The 18,223-nt window shown below is 50.1% G+C and overlaps 2 protein-coding genes across 51 annotated transcripts in view; one reads left to right on the plus strand and one right to left on the minus strand.

Moving 5' to 3' along the window:
• The first annotated feature begins 635 nt into the window (after positions 1-635).
• LOC138915192 (cationic amino acid transporter 4-like) lies at positions 636-7,746 on the plus strand. 50 transcript variants are annotated; one of them, XM_070219985.1, is made up of 11 exons: positions 636-958; positions 1,070-1,442; positions 1,700-1,808; positions 1,909-2,491; positions 2,841-2,993; positions 3,110-3,232; positions 4,453-4,509; positions 4,915-5,224; positions 5,574-5,808; positions 7,032-7,149; positions 7,393-7,746. In XM_070219985.1, exons 2-4 carry the CDS (start codon positions 1,377-1,379, stop codon positions 2,043-2,045), a joined length of 312 nt encoding a protein of 103 aa, XP_070076086.1. In that variant the 5' UTR covers positions 636-958; positions 1,070-1,376; the 3' UTR covers positions 2,046-2,491; positions 2,841-2,993; positions 3,110-3,232; positions 4,453-4,509; positions 4,915-5,224; positions 5,574-5,808; positions 7,032-7,149; positions 7,393-7,746. The 50 variants fall into 50 exon arrangements, 42 of the variants coding, with proteins under 42 accessions (XP_070076086.1, XP_070076096.1, XP_070076076.1 ...); XM_070220007.1 differs by adding an exon at positions 3,989-4,045 and having other exon boundaries at positions 949-1,442; positions 1,909-2,323; positions 4,419-4,509; positions 4,915-5,199; XR_011420776.1 differs by lacking the exon at positions 636-958 and adding an exon at positions 3,989-4,045 and having other exon boundaries at positions 996-1,442; positions 4,419-4,509; positions 4,915-5,204.
• A 7,253-nt stretch (positions 7,747-14,999) lies between these two features.
• Positions 15,000-18,223, minus strand: part of LOC138915194 (neuroblastoma breakpoint family member 6-like) — a 33,377-nt gene continuing 30,153 nt past the window's right edge. Inside the window, exon 21 of the mRNA XM_070220016.1 lies at positions 15,000-16,186. The gene's annotated coding sequence lies outside the window, so the exon portion shown is untranslated. The remainder of the gene's footprint in view (positions 16,187-18,223) is intronic.

Genomic DNA, 18,223 nt, shown 5'->3' on the forward strand with positions numbered 1-18,223 from the left:
CCTGATTCGGGCCGTCGAAGCACGCCCTCTCGTGGGGAACCGGCGCAGAACAATTACACAGTGTGTTGACTGCCCTTACTCCCACGGGCATTTATTGAGCGCCCACTGGATGCCAGGCACTGCGCTGGGTGCTGCTACCTCAGGGACAACGACCGAGGCAGCCCAGCAGGGAAGCCGTGATCGCCAAGGAGCGGGTCTCAGCGGTCGGCCACGTTTTCCCCTACGGCTAACAGACAGTCCAGCGCGTACACGTCTGCGGACCGAGGGACCGAGGGGAGACGGAGCCGGCCCTGCCCTCCGGGATCGGGCTGCCGGGAAAGGAACGGTCGGAGGGTAGAGGTGGCTGTGGGCGCGCCCGTGGGGTGGGGCTGGGGAACGGGACTTGGGCAGGGGACAGGGGATTGGCGGGAAGGGCACTTTCCCGCGGCCGCGCAGATGGAGGCTCCGGGCGCCGGACCGGGGCCGGGGGCGTCACCGGGGCTGGAGGCGGCCCTGCAGAAGCTCGCGCTGCGGCGGAAGAAGGTGCTGAGCGCCGAGGAGATGGAGCTGTACGAGCTGGCGCAGGCGGCGGGCGGCGCCATGGACCCCGATGTGTTCACAAGTGAGCGGGAGCGGGCGCGGGCCGGGCTGCGCGCTCGGCGACCCCCGACCCTCCAGCTCTCCCAGCCACCGCCCTTGTCGGACCCCCTTGAGGCCCAGCGTAGAGTCGGGGTCTTGAGGGAGGCGGCCACGCCTGCCCGCTCTGGCCGAGCAGCCTGGCCCGGGCGAGGAGGCTCCTTGCGCAGCGCGCCTGTCTCTCCAGGATCCTGCTGGGCCTGCTGAAGCTGAACGTGGCGCCCCTAGCCTTCTTCCAGATGCTCAAGTCCACGTGCCCCGGGCAGAGGCTGCCGAGCGAGTCCCAGGCCCCCGCGGCCGTGTCACTGCCCACATCCAGCGCACCTGAGACGAGAGGTCAGAGGTGGGCCCGGTGCTCCCTGCTTCTGTGGCCCCGGCAGCGAGGTGGCGGGGATGGGGCGGATGGGGGGGCGGCAGCGCCCACCCCAATGTCGGCTTGGCCCTCATTGGCCAGGCCTTTCTGCTGGTCTTCTCCCAGGACCCGCTGGGCTAGCCAAGGGCTCACCCCTGGGGCTCCGTCTCTTCGGCTTGGCTGCCGCCCTTGAGAGAGCACGTGCAGATCGGTGGCCGCAGAGCAGGTGCCCCAGGGAGGCCCAGTGGGCTAGGCTTCATCTGGGGCTTTTGCTGCCCCAGCCTCTTCTCACCTCTGGGCTCTTGCCTTCATCCCACAAACACCGGACGAGACTGCTTTGGTCTTCGAGGACTCGGCGCTGCACCTCCCACACTGAGGCTACACCCTGCTGCTCCTGCTCAGCTCCCTCATGTTTCTGCTCAGTCTCCTCGTCCTGGGGGCCCACCAGCAAAAGCACCGGCAGGACACCTTTCAGGTACTTCCTCCAGCCAGCACCCCTCACTCCCAGCCCAGCCAGCTCCCTTCGCCCCTTCCTCCTCTGCTGTGGCAGGATGCACCAGGGCTCACGGGCCTGGGGAGTCCAGTACCCCATCCCCGTCTTTCTGCATGGCAAGCGGGCCCTTGATTCCAGAATCCGCAGAGGCGGAGAAAGGCTCCGTGGACTCCCGAGAAATCAGGCCCCAGGCCAGCAGCCCCTCCCTGCAGCCCAGCAGCCCTGCCCTTGCCCCTCAGGTTCCCATGGTGCCCCTGACTCCAGCCCTGAGCATCCTCCTCAACGTCTTCCTCATGCTGCAGCTGAGCTCCCTGACCTGGCTGAGCTTCTCCATCTGGCTGCTGATTGGTGAGTGGGGCCAGGCTGGGACCCTGGGTTGGCTGCAGGAGGAGGGCAAGCAGGGAAGCTGGGCTGGGACCTGCCCCTCAGGCTTGTGCCACCCCTGCAGGATTCGTGGTGTATTTTGTCTACGGCATCTGGCACAGCAAGGAGAACCAGCGGGAGCTGCTGAGGTTGACTGCCACAGACAGCGGCCTGGAGGAGATGGTGCAGGCCCTGCAGCCTCTTAGCCAGGCACCTGCCTAGGAGCCCAGACACATGGAGCAGCCGGCCAGTCCATGAGGACCGCTCGGGGCCTGCCTGTCTTCCCCTACATCCCCACGAGGCTGGAGGGGCTGGCAGCCCTTCTATCCGAGGCAGCTCGGATTTGCAGGCCTGCCCATGCCAAGGGGTCCTCAGGACCGCAGGACCTTAGCACAGGTGCGGAGCTTTGAATTCCTCAGGAGTGGGCCGTGGCCAGTGCTGGTGTGGTGGACTCTGCGTAGCACCTTCCACTTTATGACCAACTCCAGCCACCTGGGCAGGTGAGCAGGGTGGTCAGGGAAGAGGCCTGCAGCCCCAGGGATCTGCAATAATAACTGCTCAGTCACCCACGTGGCCTGCCATCGTGTCCACTGTGGTGTTCTTTGTGGCACTGAATCCTCGCCTGCTCCTGGGAACCAGAAGATTGTCCCCAATCCACAGTAAAGTTGGTGAGGTTCTGTAAGGGGGAGACACTAGCCCTGGGACAGGGACATGACCAGGTCAGGATCCCAGGGTCCTGCCCTCAGGCCACTGCCTTCTTCCCAGCACAGGGTGGGGCTACACACACCAGGCACGGAGGGCTCCCTCACAGGGTGGGCCCAGGCTCCCTCCCAGGTTTCCCACATGTCCCCTTGGGGGCGGATGCAGAGAGCAGAGCCTGGACCCCAAGGAGGCCGCCTAGAAAGGGCAGTGGAGTTCCTGGGTTCCCTGAGTTTCCAGGGCTCCTAGAGAGCAGGGCATGTGCCTGAGGCCCCAGGATATAGAGGCCCACAGGTACATGCATCACGCATCTCTCAGGCACCCACACGGCTCACCTGGGGGTGCACACCCACGTGCAGACTGAGGCAACGGCTGTTTCCAAGCTCAGGGCCCGCAGCTCCAGCTGCCTCTCTCCCTGCGGCCCCCTCAGGGATTTGGGATGAAGGCTCAGGATGGGAGACACGCATGCAGGTGGGTGCACAAGCGCCTAGGCCCTACCTGGTGGCTATAGGGCCCCATCCTCAGGGTCCCCAGGCCCACTCTGCACCCCAATTGGTCTCCCCAAGTCCATGTTACATCTACCATAGATGCCTCCAACTCCTTGATCCTGCCTGTGAGGACCACACAGGAAGCTGCTGGCTTTGGCAGCTTTACTCCTTGACTCTCTCCGGCCTTGACATCAGCCTTCTCTGGGCCCCAAGGACAGCCAGGTACTCGTGATCACACTCCAATAACCAGGCCTCAGGGCTGTGAACTCTCACCCCAACCCTTCTTACCCCGCCTCCCATGGACACTGCTCTGGGGATTGAGAGGCAGCAGGGACCCCAAGGTTTTGCTAGGCTCCAGGTTCCAGGTGATTCCAGGTGCTTCCCAGCCTGGGCTGCAGCCTTGGGCCTCCCCAACCTGGCCCATGTCACCCCACCAGCAAGCTGCCAGCATGACCTGGTCACCAGGGACCCATGAGAAGGCAGCCCCTTACCTCCCTGGAGTGGGTACCCCCCAAATCCCTGCCCCTCCATGGGACCAAGACAGGGCTGGACTGCTGCAGCCCCCGTCCCTCCCCTCCTGACCATGGGCCCGGGGACATGGGCAAATTCTCCAGCATGCAGGACTCAGGCCCCCGGGAGGATGCCAGAGCCAGAACCAGGCCAGCCTGCTGGGGGCTTCCATGGGCTCTGTTACAGGCATTGTCTCTGGCCCCTGGTCTGCACCTGGGGTCTTGGTCAGAGCATGGTCCCTGTGCAGTTGCCTCAGGCTGAGGTGGCCAACTGCCCAGACACGCTGTCGTGTGTGACCTTGGCCAGCAGTGACGTGTGCAGATATACAGCCTCCCCACCCCTTGGCTCCCAATAGCTTGGTGAGCAGCTTCCTGGGCATTGGGTTGGGGGTCACCAAGGAGACAGATAGAAGGTCCCAAAGGACCCCATGCCCACCAACTCAGCCCCTCTACCCTCCTCCCCCTTCAGCCCCCCACAGCCCAAGGGCTGCCACCAGGAAGGGGCTGGTGCTCATAAGCTGAGCAGGTAAGGGCCCAAGAAGTGCCTGGTATTCTAGGGGGAGTTAGATCACCTGCTCCCTGCACTCGTCATTCCATGGATGAGGCCCAGAGCTGGGAGGGGCCCTGCCCTAGGACACCAGGATCAGAACAGCTGTGACAACTCTTGTCAGGCTTCTTTCTCCCCCACCTTGGACTCTGGCTGCACAGACCCCCATGCAGGGTAGCTGAGAGGGCAGGGGTTCTACCTGTGGTGGGAGGTCTGGGAGCCGGGCAGGGCCGGAGTTAACCACAGCCAGGGTGGTGGACAGCTGGAGAGCAGGGAGCTATGGGGAACACTGGAGACAGAGCCCAGGAGAGCGTTCTCCAGCCCCAGCAGGAGCCCCACTGTTTCCCTGCAGGTCTCCATACAAAACTGGCTTCTGTGATCCCCAGGGAGCACCCCGCCGAGGCCGGAGCTGGGGGAGTGACAGTCTGTGTGGGAGCTGAAGGGTAGGATTTTTCCCCCACCCCCTGCCCTGGGCCTGCTAGGGCTTCATCCATGAGTCCGCTAGGCAGGGCCCCCACCCTTGCCAGCCCCTATCTCTCCCCCCAACTCTCAACCCCCAACCAGCAGAGAAAGGCTACAGGCCTCAGGAAAGGGCGAATGAGTGGGTGCCAGGGCCACCCTGGTGACAGTGTCCAGCTCCCCGCAGGTGGGGGTAGGTAAGGGGCAGGCTCTGCTGGTCCTGGGACCCTGCCCTGGGTGTCAGGGACACTTACACTGGCACAGTGTCACTCCACACGGCACCAGCCCCGGATCTCACAGGTCCTGCGGGTCCCATTGAACACCACACACTGGCCCGTGTTTATGCCTTGAAAACACAAGGCAAACTCCGGGCCCTCCAATCTCCACAGGATCTGGGAAGGGAGTGGCAGGGGGCTGTTGGAGAAAGGAGAGATGCAGAGGCACCACCAGGCCTGCACGTTGGAGCCACCCGGGGTCCCAGCACGGCCCCCTGAACCCCCATCCCAGTGGAGGTGCCGGAAGACAGAGCCCTCAGCTATGTGGCTGTGCGTTCCCGTCTCCCCTTCAGAACAGTCTTCGTCAGCCCAGCAGGTCCCCAGTGGATGGAGGGTGCTGACGTGGTGAGAGCAGAGCTGTCCAGGCCCAGGAGGTGTCTCCCCTTCGTGGGATGCTCGGTATTGTCAGTATTTTTTTTCCCATGTGAGTCATTCTAATAGATGTGTGGTGGTACCTCAGGGTGGCTCTAAGTTGATTAATCAACTGCCTAATGCAAATCGAACATCATTTGTTGAGTTATTTGCCAACATCATATCCTCTTTGCTGAAATGTCTATTCATGTCTTTTGCCTGTTTTGGGGAGGGAGTGGGTTGTTTATTGTTTAGTCTGGAGAGTTCTTTGTATACTCTGGACACAGTTGTCTTAGTCTGCTCATACCACAGACTGGTTGACTTAACAGATATTTCTTTTCTCGCAGTTCTCGGCTGGAAGTCAGATATTAGGGTGTCAACATGGTTAGGTTCTAAGGAGAGCTCTTTTTTCTGTCTTGCAGGTGGAACCTTCTCACTGTGTGTTCACATGACCTCCTCTTTGTGGATGAGGGGTGGTAGGGGAGGCAGAGGAAGACAGAGACATAGAGCTTTCTGGTGTCTCTTCTTTGAAGAGCACTGATCCCATCATGAGAGCCCCATCCTCATGACGTCATCTAGCCCTAATTACCTCCCGAAAACCCCATCTCCAAATACCGTCACATTTAGAGTTAAGCGTTCAACATAGGAATTTTGAAGGTAGGTACAAAATTTCAGTCCATTGCATTCTGCCCCTGACCCCCCAAAATTCATGTCTCTCTGCTATCAAAAATACATTCGTTCCATCCAAATAGCCCCAAAGGCCTTAACTCATTCCAGCATCTCTAAAGTCTAAAGTCCAAAATCTCATCTAAGTATCATTTAAATCATGTATGGATGAGACTAGAGCTACGATTCATCCTGAGGCAAAATTCCTCTCCAGCTGAGAACCTGTGAAACTGGACAAGTATTGTGCTTCCAAGATACAATGATGAGACAGGCATAGGACAGACTTTCCCATGCCAATAGAGAAAGACCAAAAATAAACATCTGTGATGCTCTAAAAGATTGGAACGACATTGAGATTCATGGAAGGCTGCACCCAACAACTGAGGGTACACATTCTTTTCAAGTTCACATGGAACATTCCCTAAGAGAGACTGCAGGCTCAACAATAAAATGCGCCTCAAAACTATTAAAGAAGAGGACTCTGAGTGTGTTATTTTGACCATAAGAGAATTAAATTAGAAATTAATAATAGGTATCTGAAAAATTGCCAAATATTTTGAAGTCAAGCAACATGCTTATAAAAAACCTGTAGGTCAAAGAAGAAGTGACGTTGGAAATGAGAAACTCTTTTGAACTGAGAGATGATTTTAAAGCCACATATCAAAACTGATAGGATGAGGCTGAGGAAGATCTTAGAGGAACGGTTCTGTCTCTAAATGCCTATATTAGAAAAGAAGAGAGGAATTAGATCAATATTTGGAGCTCCCACTTTGAGAAGATGGGAAAGTAAAGTGACGTATGCCAAAGTAGGCAGGAGGAAGTACACAGTAAAGCAAAACACTGGAACACAGAAAGTGGAAAACACAGAATCAATCAAGAGAATCAACAGAAGCAGAAGGCAGTTCTGCAAAAAGATTGATAAACTTGACCTACCTCTAGCAACACTCATTAAAGGCAAGAAAGAGAGGGAGGGAAAGAGAGAGGAATTAACAGTCTCAGGAAATAAAGACAGGATATCACAGCCCTCAAACCAAGAGGATTATTCTGAGGCTTTGAAACCTAAGTGAGGAACTCCTGCTAGTGTTTGCCCACCTTGATTTTCAAACTCTTTGGGGTCAATGACTCATTTTTACCTTCTTTTTTCTCCTTTTTTGAACTGGAATGTCTCTAATTTTTATCCAATGCCTGTCCCACCAATTGTCTATTGAGAACAGATCTCAAGACAGAGAGGAATTGTGCCCAGGAGCTGTACCTGATAGATTCTATTCAGGAGCCTCAGCAGCAATTGATGTGGACATTGTCATGGGATGAGACTTTAGGAACCTTAAGAAGGTGTGAATGTATTTTGTATTTGGGATCTCTGGGGGCCAAAGGGCACATTGTGCTAGGCAGAATTTCTAGACTGGCCTCCCAAATACGTCTCACCCTAATCCCAGAACCTGTGAAGGAGATGAGATATCAGTCCTGTGCTTATGATGTTATATGGCACAGTTCTCTTTAGGATGGGGTGATTATCTGGGTGGGCCAGGCCTAATCACATGAGTTCTTAAATGCAGAGTTTTCTCTGGGTGGTAGGAGAAGACAAAGCCAGAGACATTCGCAGCATGAGAAGGACTCGATGCCACATTACAGCATAGAGGATCTGAGGAAGGAGAAAGCCACCTGAGAAAGAATGCAGACAGTCTGTAGAAGCAGAGAATGGCTCCTGAATGACAATCAGCAAGGAAACAGGGATCTCAGTCCTTCAACTGCAAGACACTGAATTATGCCAATGCAGGAGTGACCTTGGAAAGGGACGCTGAGTCTGGGTGAGAATGTAGGCAGCCATCACCTTGATTTCAGCCCTGAAACCCTTAGCAGAGAACCCAGGCACATCATCCCAGATTCTGACCTACAGAGTCCACGATAATAAATGGGCATTGTTTTAAACGGCTGCGTTGGTGGTCATTTGTTACACAGCAATAGAAAACTAACACAGATGCTGTCTCTATTCTGCTGAGTTTCTGTCATCAGATACACATAATCTGATGCCGGCAGGAGCAAAAATGTCTGCAACCACAGGGTAAGTCGTGCATGCACGTTTGTGTGACTTGTCCTGACCCAGTGCCTCTTGAGGAACACCATGAAAGTCATTTCAATCTCTCAAGGAATGGCTCTTCACACAAACCTCCGAAAAAATTAAAAAGATGCAGTGCTTAATTCTAAATTGACATTATCTGAGAAGTCATCATCCATTTCTATTTCCTATGTCAAATTTATGCAATCTCCTTGTACACTGGAGCTCACCTGCCAAGATTTTAAAGCAAGGACCCTTACTGGCACAGACAAAATTCTTCCATGACAACAAAAACCTCCAGTCTTATTAAATTTCCCCAAATAATTGAAAGTGCCACCAATGCAACCCCACCACCCGTTGTCATGAAAAATAGGGAAAAAGGGAAAAGATCCATTGTTGAAAGACCCACCTTAACAAACCTTTAAACTTGAAGGCCTTGTTTTCTGATTTTTATTTTTCTCGTGCCCAGTCATGCGGGCCTCGCTCCATGGGATGGATGGTCCCCAGTTTCACTGGGCTCTCTCTGGGAGGAAGTCAGGTTAACCAAATGACAAGTCTCTCCTGTGAATCAGTCCCTCATCCACAAAATCCAGAATGACATGTGAAGCCAACAAACACTGTCATCCCCAGCAAGCAATGAGTTTGCAGTGCTATCTGCTGCCAGCTTATCTAACAGAACAGACATGACAGAGATAGCAGATAACAGAGAAAAAAAAGGGTATCCTGGTTTCAGCTTTTCCAGGGTGCCAGTTAGTTGGGCTACTTGCCCAGAGTCCAATTCTGTGGTAACTCCTGTGGGCAAATCTCCCAACAGGGGTTGATTGTTGGCAAAAAAAAAATTGCAGGTCCTGGTACTATGCATGTTGGCAAGAGGTTGGAGAAAAGAATATTCTCATAAACGGTGAGACTGTGACTTGGTCCCACTTCTTTGCAGGGCACTGAGGAGGGAGTTAGCAAAAGGGAGAAATGCACGAGTACTTTGATCAGGCAATTCCATTACAAGGAACCTCTCCTAGAGAAGAGTGCTAGCGAGGAGGGATATATGTGTAAGGGGCTCCCCTCCAGCACTGTTTGTAACCGTAAACGTTGAAACCAATTTCACGTCCATCAACTGGGAAACGTTTCAATGCATTATGACCAGTCCACACCATGAAAGGCTATGCAGTCATTTAAGAGAACACAGGAGATAATGAAAATGCTGAGTGATGGGCTGACAAGAACTCCTGTATAGTGAGTATTTACTATGTGCCAGACACTGGGCTCTGATAAGGTCAAATTTTACCAGAGCCTTGTGATCCTGGGGAGTAGGGCAGGTTAAGAAATCCTGGGACCCTTTGCGTCCCCGTCAGTATGGCTGACTGCAAAGAACTGCCCTTTCCACGTGACTCAGATGACACACATGGACACCTTCCTTGTCTACTTATGACAAGGCCAGACACAGACCCTCCCATTTCCACTCTTTGCTTCACACAGGATCAGCTGAACTGCTGGAGACACTAACCGATTAGAACAAAATGATTGTTAATCCAACTCTGGTTAAGTCTCTCTCCTTCCTCCAAGCCCCGGAATTTTGACCCGTCTGCAGCCTGAACTGAGTGTAGGCTGGTCTCAGGATGGCACATTCCCTGATCTGCTGTCTAATCAAGCCCCTTTCATCTTACTTGTCCACACGTGGCTCTTCGCCCCTTGCTTACTGCCCCCATAAAAGGAAGCTCTTTTGTCTGACCCTTGAGACACTTGCAGATCTTACAGTCAAGGCTAGACTACTTCGCATGTAACTTGTTTGGTTAGATTTCAGTTGCGATCTACATTCATTTTTTTTTTTAAGATTTTATTTTTCCTTTTTCTCCCAAAGCCCCCCAGTGCATAGTTGTGTATTTTAGTTGTGGGTCCTTCTAGTTGTGGCATGGGGGATGCCGCTTCTGCATGGCTTGATGAGCGGTGCCATGTCCACACCCAGGATCCAAACCAGCGAAACCCCGGGCCGCCAAAGCAGAGCACACGAACCCAACCACTCAGCCACGGGGCAGCCCCTCTGCATTCATTGTGACATAACTATAAAACTAAATGAAATTTTCAGAAATTTCACCTCTTGACATTGAAAATACAAGGCAACAAATGAACCCAACTGTGTATCCCTGTTGTAGAACAACCATGTGGATTAGAACTCTTCCAAGAGACTCTCAAACACAATAATTTATCTGTACTCCAAGAGAGTGACAAAACCAGAAGCCACTTTCCTCAAGCGTGTTATTAGTGGTGGTGTTGCTATTGTCTGTATTGTTTTGTTTATATAAATGAGGGGAAAAAGTAAATGAGACATTTTGGGATATTCTAATTCTATTACTCCCAGTGTCCTTTAAAACAAAAACTGCTCAGTGTTAGAGAAAGGAGATTCAGGTGAAAGATAGACAGCCGATAAAACCCTGACAGTGGCAGCCCCGTTGCCTAGTGGTTCAGTTTGGCATGTTCGGCTTCAGCAGCCTGCGTCCAGTTCCCGGGTACGGACCTACACCACTTACCTGCCAGTGGCCATGCTGTGGCAGTGGTTCATATACAAAAGAGGAAGATTGGCTAGAGATGTTCGCTCAGGGTGAATCTTCCTCAGCAAAAAAAGAAAAAACCCCTGTAGTTCCAAATTAGAATTGGCAGTGTTGGTGAATATACGGGAGTACATGAATACGTATGAACATAAATGTGCATTTCCTAGTTCTGTCCACTGGAAACTAATGAATGGCAATGAGTACCTCTAGGATACACAGTTGGATCTGGCAAGACCATTTTGCACAAAAAGAAACCAGAGTTTGTTAAAGAAATGGCTGAGTCAAGGAAGGAGCAGTAAATATTCAAGATGAGATAGAAACACCTTGTCATCCTGATATCAGGAGAGGTCTCAGAGAGTATTAGCATGTTATCAAAAGGATTAAGGGGCCATCTTGAGCTCACATTCTTTGCTGAAAGGGAGGATAATTGGAGCATCAGTAAGGACCATATTGCAATGGATTGAACTGCTTCCATGTGTCTGAATCCTAGAGTTCATGGCAACCCAGAAAAAGAAAAAGAAAAAGAAAGGAAGCTAACTGGTGACCACAGAGGGTGCTGGGGGACCAGCTCATTTAGCTGCAGTTCTCTTTACAGACTGTGCCGTTAACTGACTGACTAGTTATTTAGGGGATGTTTCTCTTTCTGCAAGTGTCCCAGGTAATAAGACCTGACGATGGAGTATCACCAGTTTGCTCCGCGTCATCGCTGAATGGACCTGGGCCTTGCACATGAAGGGCTGCTAACACCATCAGAAGAGGCACACAGGACGGGACGTGTCCCCTGATGGAAGAGCACACACCGCTTTTGAGGAAGTCTTGTCACCCTATCAAACCTGAATCCGATCAGTGTCTGCATCTGCGGATCCAACACAGTGGCCACGAGAAACGTGTGGCTATTGAACATTTGCAATGTCGCTAGGGGTGCAGAGGAGCTGAATTTTAATTTTATTGAATTTATAACCTTTAAATGTAAACTTACAAACTGAAGACAGGTAGAATGCTATTTTATTAGACCCAACTGTGTAAATTTCATTTCCCTCAACAGTAGCAGTGTACAAGATGAGCCTTTTGTTTTGTTGACTGCTCGTACATGTTAGTTTCCAAGGTGGCTACTAAGTTTTTTTTCCTTTTTTAGAGATTGGCACCTGAGCTAACATCTGTCGCCAATCTTCTTTTTCTTTCTTCTTCTTCTTCTCCCCCCAGCCCCCCAGTACAAAGTTGTGTGTTCTGGTTGTAGGTCCTTCTGGTCATGTGATGTGGGACACCACCTCAGCATGCCCTGATGAGCAGTGCCATGTCCGTGCCCAGGCTCTAAACCAGCAAAACCCTGGGCCACCAAGGGGGAGCATGGGAACTTAAGCACTGAGCCAGATGGCCGGCCCTACATTCATTTATTACGTTTGGCATTTGGCCCTGCATTGTCTTTCTATCAGACAGCACTGCTCCAGATTCTACCACCCACTGAGAGGAAGTGTGGAGGACGGAGGAACGTGTTAAAGTGTATCCGGGGACAAAATCAGCCAAATTCCGACTGCGGGAATGCTACAGAACAAACACTTCAGTTTCATCACAAATAATTGACAAAAGAGGAGAGAACAAGAGTGAGAGAAAGAGAGAGAGTGAGAGAGAGAGAGAGAGAGAGAGAATGAGGGAGAACCTGTGTATGCAAGAGGCTTAAAGACATATCCACTGATCATAGTTTGTGGATTTTTTTTGCATATTGACTCAAAGAAACCAACCTAAAAACAACAATGGGATAATTGAACACTGTCTATTTCATGATATTAAAGATTTTAAATTATTTACTGAATAATTGTAATAGTACTATGATAATACTTTCAAAAAGAGTCATCATTTAGGGAAACATTCTGCTATAATTACAGATGAACATGATGTGTGGGGTTTGCTTTAAATAATATAGGAAAAGGGACGTCAGCGGGATTGTATTAAACAAGTTGAGCCTTCAGGTGATAATTGTTGAAGCTGGTCGATGAAGATGGGGATGTTCCCTTGTAGAATTCCATTTCTGTGTACTATAGAAAGTCTGCATTTGGAAAGAATGGTAGCGAGTACAGGTCCACCTAGGATGACGGCAGCTGCATTTCTCAGCATTATTTCAAAGGACTAGGAGTTGACATGGAGAGTTGTAAAAGAAAAACCCAGTTCATTCCTCCTGTGTTTTTCTTTCCCGTGTGTCTCCTTTATTCGTCACACAAAACACTTCACCTCTGACACTTCTGGTCACCAAATGTGTGGGTTTTTTCCCACACCAAGCAATTCTCCAGGACACCAACTAGGTGTCCCACAATTTCACTGAATTCGGACACTGTCTCCCTGGAGATAGTGTCAAATCCCACAGATAAAGGGCTCAGTCCCACAAGAATGTTCCCACCCCACTTCACATGCCAATTGCATGTAGCAGGTCCTCAGGCTACCCACAACTTCTGTCCCACTTGGCTACAAAGCAGAAGTTCCCACAACCCCTTCCTCAGGTTTGGTTAACCAATGCAAAGCCAGATGAAGACACACATAGGGTGAGGTCCGGAAGGGTCGCGAGTATAGGAGCTTCTGTCCTCGTGGAGCTGGGTCGCCTCACCCTCCTGGTGCGAATATGTACACCACCCTGGAAGACCTCTGAACCCCTGACTACTGGGATGATTTAGAGGCTTCTTCCCATAGGAAAGGTCAATTATTAACTCCATTTTCAGTCCCTGTCCCCTCTCTGGAGGGTGGGGCGTGGGCTAAAAATTCCAAGCTTCTAATCATGGCTGGGTCTTTCTGGTGGCCACCCCTAGCCAGGAGCCATCCAGGAGACCACCCAGAGTCACCTCAATAGAACAAAAGCCGCTCCTGGTGCTCCTGTCATTTAGAGATTTACAAGGGTTTTCAGAGCCCTGTGTCAGGGATGGGGTCAAAGACCACATATTAGCAAGAGATTTGTTCCTTTCTTATCACTTATGAAACTACCAAGGTTTTAGGAGTTGTGTGCCAGGAACCAGGAGCAAAGAAAATAGTTTCCATTATCTCACAAGAGTCCAAAACACCACTCATAACCTTCTACCCAAACCACCAGGGGCCAGAGAACACTGTGGACTCAATTGGCTTCCACTGAGCCAGGTCTGGGGGCCACACAGCAGGGGAAGGATCAGCAAAGACCACGCACATAGAGGAGAGGACAGCAGGGAGGGCCTGCTCGGGAGGGAACACAGGGAAATCCTCCACAGAAAGGGACTGTCATAAACTCAGAGCAGGCCTGAGACCAGGGCCACCACAGCTCTGGCTGCTGGGGAATTGAAAGGAAGGGCTTCCACAGTGCAGAGGACCAGAGGTGACAATGTTGGGGAGGCACAATTGCTGGGGCCAGGGAGAGACCTGGAAGAGGGCGTAGTGTCTTTGGAGGCTTGTGGGGAAGGAAAGAATGAAGCAAGTGGTAGAAATGAAAGGTCCTACTGGAAGAAAATAGATTCCCCAAATCCAGAAGACACAGCCCGCCTATCCCCAAACCTCACGTCTCTTAGACGAATTGCACCAAAGAGAGAGATCCAGACCTAAGAAATGGACTAAGCCAAACCAATCACTCATCCGTTCCTAGAGAGAATGTTTGTTTCTCGTTCAGTAAACCTAAGCATGTTAACGGGAAAATCATGTAGCAGACAGGTGTTCTAAGATGACAGAAGAAAAAAACCAGAACTAGAGAGTCAGAGAGTTCAGCTCATGAAACAATTCCCCTCAAAAGCAATGAGCAAACATAGGATCACTGAAAAATGACATCCTGAACTGAATTCAATGTTCCTGACAAAGCATTTGTGGATACGAAGAAACAAAACTTCACATAAGAAATACTCAAAAGAGAACTGGGTACGAAACAGGAAATGAGAAGTTAGAATTGGCAGAATCAAGGAAAAAAATGAAGAAAAACAAAACTCTGAAAAAAGGCTAAATGGCAAGGTTCATAAGGGCAACATATTTGTTCAAAATTATAAGAGACATTGAATAAAGAAAGTATCAAGCAGAACAAAAGCGAAGAAAAGATATTGAGACAGGATCAGAGAGAAAATCATAGATTCCTGGGAGAAATAGACTGGAATGGTCAATTCCAAGTTCTATCCTCTTAGAACCAAAAGACTTGAAAAAAAGAAAAACAAATTCCTCTCAAGTTCCAGACATTCCCAAAGTTCCCCACCCCTCAAAGCCAGTGCACACACAACTGGGAGAAAATGGATTTACATTCTCCATCTCAACAGAACACACAGAGCAAGACAATGTTTTTAAAAACTGAATAAGAGTCATTGTGGGCAAGTCCTTTACATTCCGCCAAGCTGTCCATGCATCAGGCAGCATAATAAGAGAGTTAAACATGCAACCCCGGGGGAGTCCTGATTCCATCACGGGAAGTCTTTGAGGGACCAACTCTACCCAATAAGAGATGACTGAGGAAATGTGATTCATAAGGGAAGCTTTAGCACATAAGTATGAACAGGAGGAACAAGAAGATTTCTATTGACTTAAATCCATATCCAACAAAATCAATCCTGAGTATAATGGATTATGCTAATGCATGTAAAAAATTCACGAGTCCACAGTGACAATCACAACAGAAACTTTAATGGTATGAAAGGGGGAGGGTAAGTTCTTTTCCACAGCACTGTGCCAGCAGCTACAAGTATAGAGGAATGACGAAATTAGAAAATGTCCAGTGTACTAACAGGAATACGATAAGTGACACACAGCAGGGCTCATTAATGATGGTAAAAATTTTAGAGAAAGATCTTTAGAGAAGAGGATATTCATACACTCTCAAAGTACCACTCACCAAATTGCTAATGATAGAAAGAAAAAAAAGGCCTCTTTACAATGAACCGATCTCGTGGGCCCTCCAGAACAAAGTGACCAATGCTAGTCACACAGTAATGGTGGTGGATAAACTGGACATCCTTGGTCTCCAGGGGGCTGCGCTAGGACGCTCACAGCAGAAACTAACTGTATAGTGTTCTTGGAAGAAGGGTGAGTCTGAATTTCATCAGGAGGAAACGGTCAGACAACTTCAGAATGCAGACCACTGAGCCAGACGACTGACCTGTCCCCTGCAAACCAGGCCACGTCACCACCACCACAGACAACCACAAAAAGGTGAGGAGATATTTTTGGTCCCAAAGGACTAAAAAAACACAATAACATAATCCTTTCAGTCCTTAGGAAGCGAAAATATCTCTTCTCCTCTTTGTGGTCGTCATTTTGCGGTGGCACTGACTGTTGGAAGAAAGGTCAGTTGTCTTGTTCAATGGTCTACGTTCTGCAGCTGTCTGATAACGACCTCATGATGAAATTCAGCCTGCACATTCTCAACAAGAACACTGCGCGGTTACTGCTGTCTGCTCCTAGCACAGCCCTGCTGGTGGCAAAGAACGTCTGGATCGACACGTTGTCTTTGCCCGCTTGCTCCTGATTCTGGTTACGTAGCGGATGGGAATGGAGAGGAGCGAGGTTTAAGGTCTCTCAGAAGCATGTGTGCATCTAGGCATTGGGCTCCTTTGCGATGTCCCACAACTGGAGGCTGAGGGGCTGGGATTGCTCCCATCGAAGCAGGCTTTTGGAGTAAACATCGTGGAGAGTGGTTTGTGCTTGTGATGTGGATTCTCAGCAAAGGATCCCTCTGGTGTTCTGTTTGGGCTGGAGCTGGATTGGCTGTTTTAGATGTGTTGCATCAAGTGGAAAAGCGACTTTGCATAATGGGGTTTCTTCTTTTCTTGGTTTCGGAAGTCCTTGGTATCTGAGAGAGAGAGAAAAAACAAGCCAGTGTGAGTCTTTGTCAGGTCCTGCTGCGAGCTGAGCCTGGAGGGCTGGCTACATGGTGACAGAGGCCAGGAGCAAGCTGAGCTCCTACTGGGAGGAGGAGCTGAAGGGGAAAGTGAGATCCAAAGTTAGAAGAAGAACCTCCCTAAACTTCCATCCAGTCCGCCGTGCGGGATCCGGGGAGCCCTGTCCTCGCCCACCAGGAGCTGGTGACGTCCGAGCTCAGAGCTGCTGCAGAGCCCTAGCCAGATCCCCACCACCCTGTCCTCAGCAGCCACTTCACTCCTGAATCCCGTTCGTCTGGAGCAAAGGGATGGTTGTCTCACACCTCCCAGGGAGGGATGTGCTCAGCATCCATCACACATTCAGAAGCAGACTGCTGTGGGAAGGAGGGGACCCTTGGCAGAGAGGCACGCCCTCTTTCTCTCTCTGTCCCAGCACTCTGAGGAAGAAGGGCAGGCGATGGGAAGAGGTCCGGCATGGAACAGCCTACAGGGACCTCAGAGTATATCCAAATCCACTTCCACCTTCTGCAGATGAGGAGTGGGGATGCCAGGGGGCTCAGGCCTAACTAAAGCCACCTGAGCTGTTATTGACAACCCTGGGGCCAGAACTCAGGCCTCTCCCTTTGTGTCCATTTCGGGGAAGGTGAGAGGAAAGGCTCCAGTCCGGAGGTGTCGACAGGAAGTAGATACTGCTGGGTCACCTTGGCTGGACGAGAGTAAGGCTTTACAGAGAAATATTCTCCCGAGGGACTGAGGAAGGAACCCACAAGGGGAAACACACAATGGAATTAGCAAAAAAACAGCAAGGAGTATAACCATGGACGCACTCATTTTCCTTCAGTCCTCCTGTTGATTCCACACCAGGATACACCTTAGGGCATTGCTAGGAATATTCTCAACGTCTAGACTAGAAAGTCTTTGAAGGGGATGCAGAAGGCAACTGGTTTAACTAGGTTCTCTTCCACCCGCCCTTTGATTCCCCCAAAGCACTCCCTCGGGAAAGATTCCTTTTTAGGATTTACGCCGGTGTAAAGAATGGCATAAAGAAGCATAAACCTAACTCTTTTTCCTAACGTCCAATTTATTTACTATTATATTTTCTTTAGGGGAATGAATATAATGGTTCTCTTTGAGGATTTTACTTAATGACCAAAATTGATCAATAGTAAAATTTTCCAACTGTAGCCCCAAACCCATTGGACTTGATTTCAATTTGATGGACTGTGAACTTCACATTTTACATGATAAATATGAAAGAAGGGACTGGTGTGGTGACATAGTGGTTAAGTTTGCACCCTCTGCTTGGGTGGCCCGGGGTTCCTGGGTTCAGATCCCAGGCATGGACAGACACCCCACTCATCAAGCCATTCTGTGGCAGACTCCCACATACAAAATAGAGGAAGATTGGCACAGATGTTAGCTCAGCTACAATCTTCTTCAAGGAAAAAGAGGAAGATCGGCAACAGATGTTAGCTCAGGGCCAATCTTCCTAACCAAAAAAAAAAAAGAAAAGAAAGAAGAGAAAAAAATTAAAGAAAGTACTAAATTGTGTTATTTGTAATAGGGAGGTATTGTTATCTGTAAACTGGGTTTCTATGTAATGTTTATTTCTCATTTTATCTTGTATTCTAAAAAGTCGGAGAAAGTCTTTTCCAAGTAGAGTTCTTCTAAGTCTAATCCATTCATCTACCTCTTTTTCTTCTTGATTTTCTGGCATGTTATACAGATAGTACAGTTGAGAGAGGAATACAATTCCATCAAGGACTGATGGATACTCAGACATTTCAATGAAGCACTGACATGTTTGGCACATTTCTATGCTAAACCTGAGGTCATAGGAGACAAAGGGTTCTTCTTATCTCTAGCTGCATAAAAACCACTTGAGAGCTTTCTAAAAATACTGAAGCTCAAACCCCACCCCAGAACATTTAAATGAGAATCTTGAGTTGTGAGGTCAAGGGATTCATCTAAATAAAAGTCCCCAGTTGCTTATTACATGGCAGTACTAC

This window comes from Equus caballus, chromosome 8, assembly GCF_041296265.1.
Source record: "Equus caballus isolate H_3958 breed thoroughbred chromosome 8, TB-T2T, whole genome shotgun sequence".
NCBI classification, from domain to species: domain Eukaryota; kingdom Metazoa; phylum Chordata; class Mammalia; order Perissodactyla; family Equidae; genus Equus; species Equus caballus.

Coding starts and splice junctions, on each gene's coding strand:
- LOC138915192 (XM_070219985.1), top strand. CDS start 1,377: ATGTTTCTGCTCAGTCTCCTCGTCCTGGGGGCCCACCAGCAAAAGCAC. Junction 1,443..1,699: donor ACCGGCAGGACACCTTTCAG/GTACTTCCTCCA, acceptor CTTGCCCCTCAG/GTTCCCATGGTGCCCCTGAC. Junction 1,809..1,908: donor CTCCATCTGGCTGCTGATTG/GTGAGTGGGGCC, acceptor CCACCCCTGCAG/GATTCGTGGTGTATTTTGTC.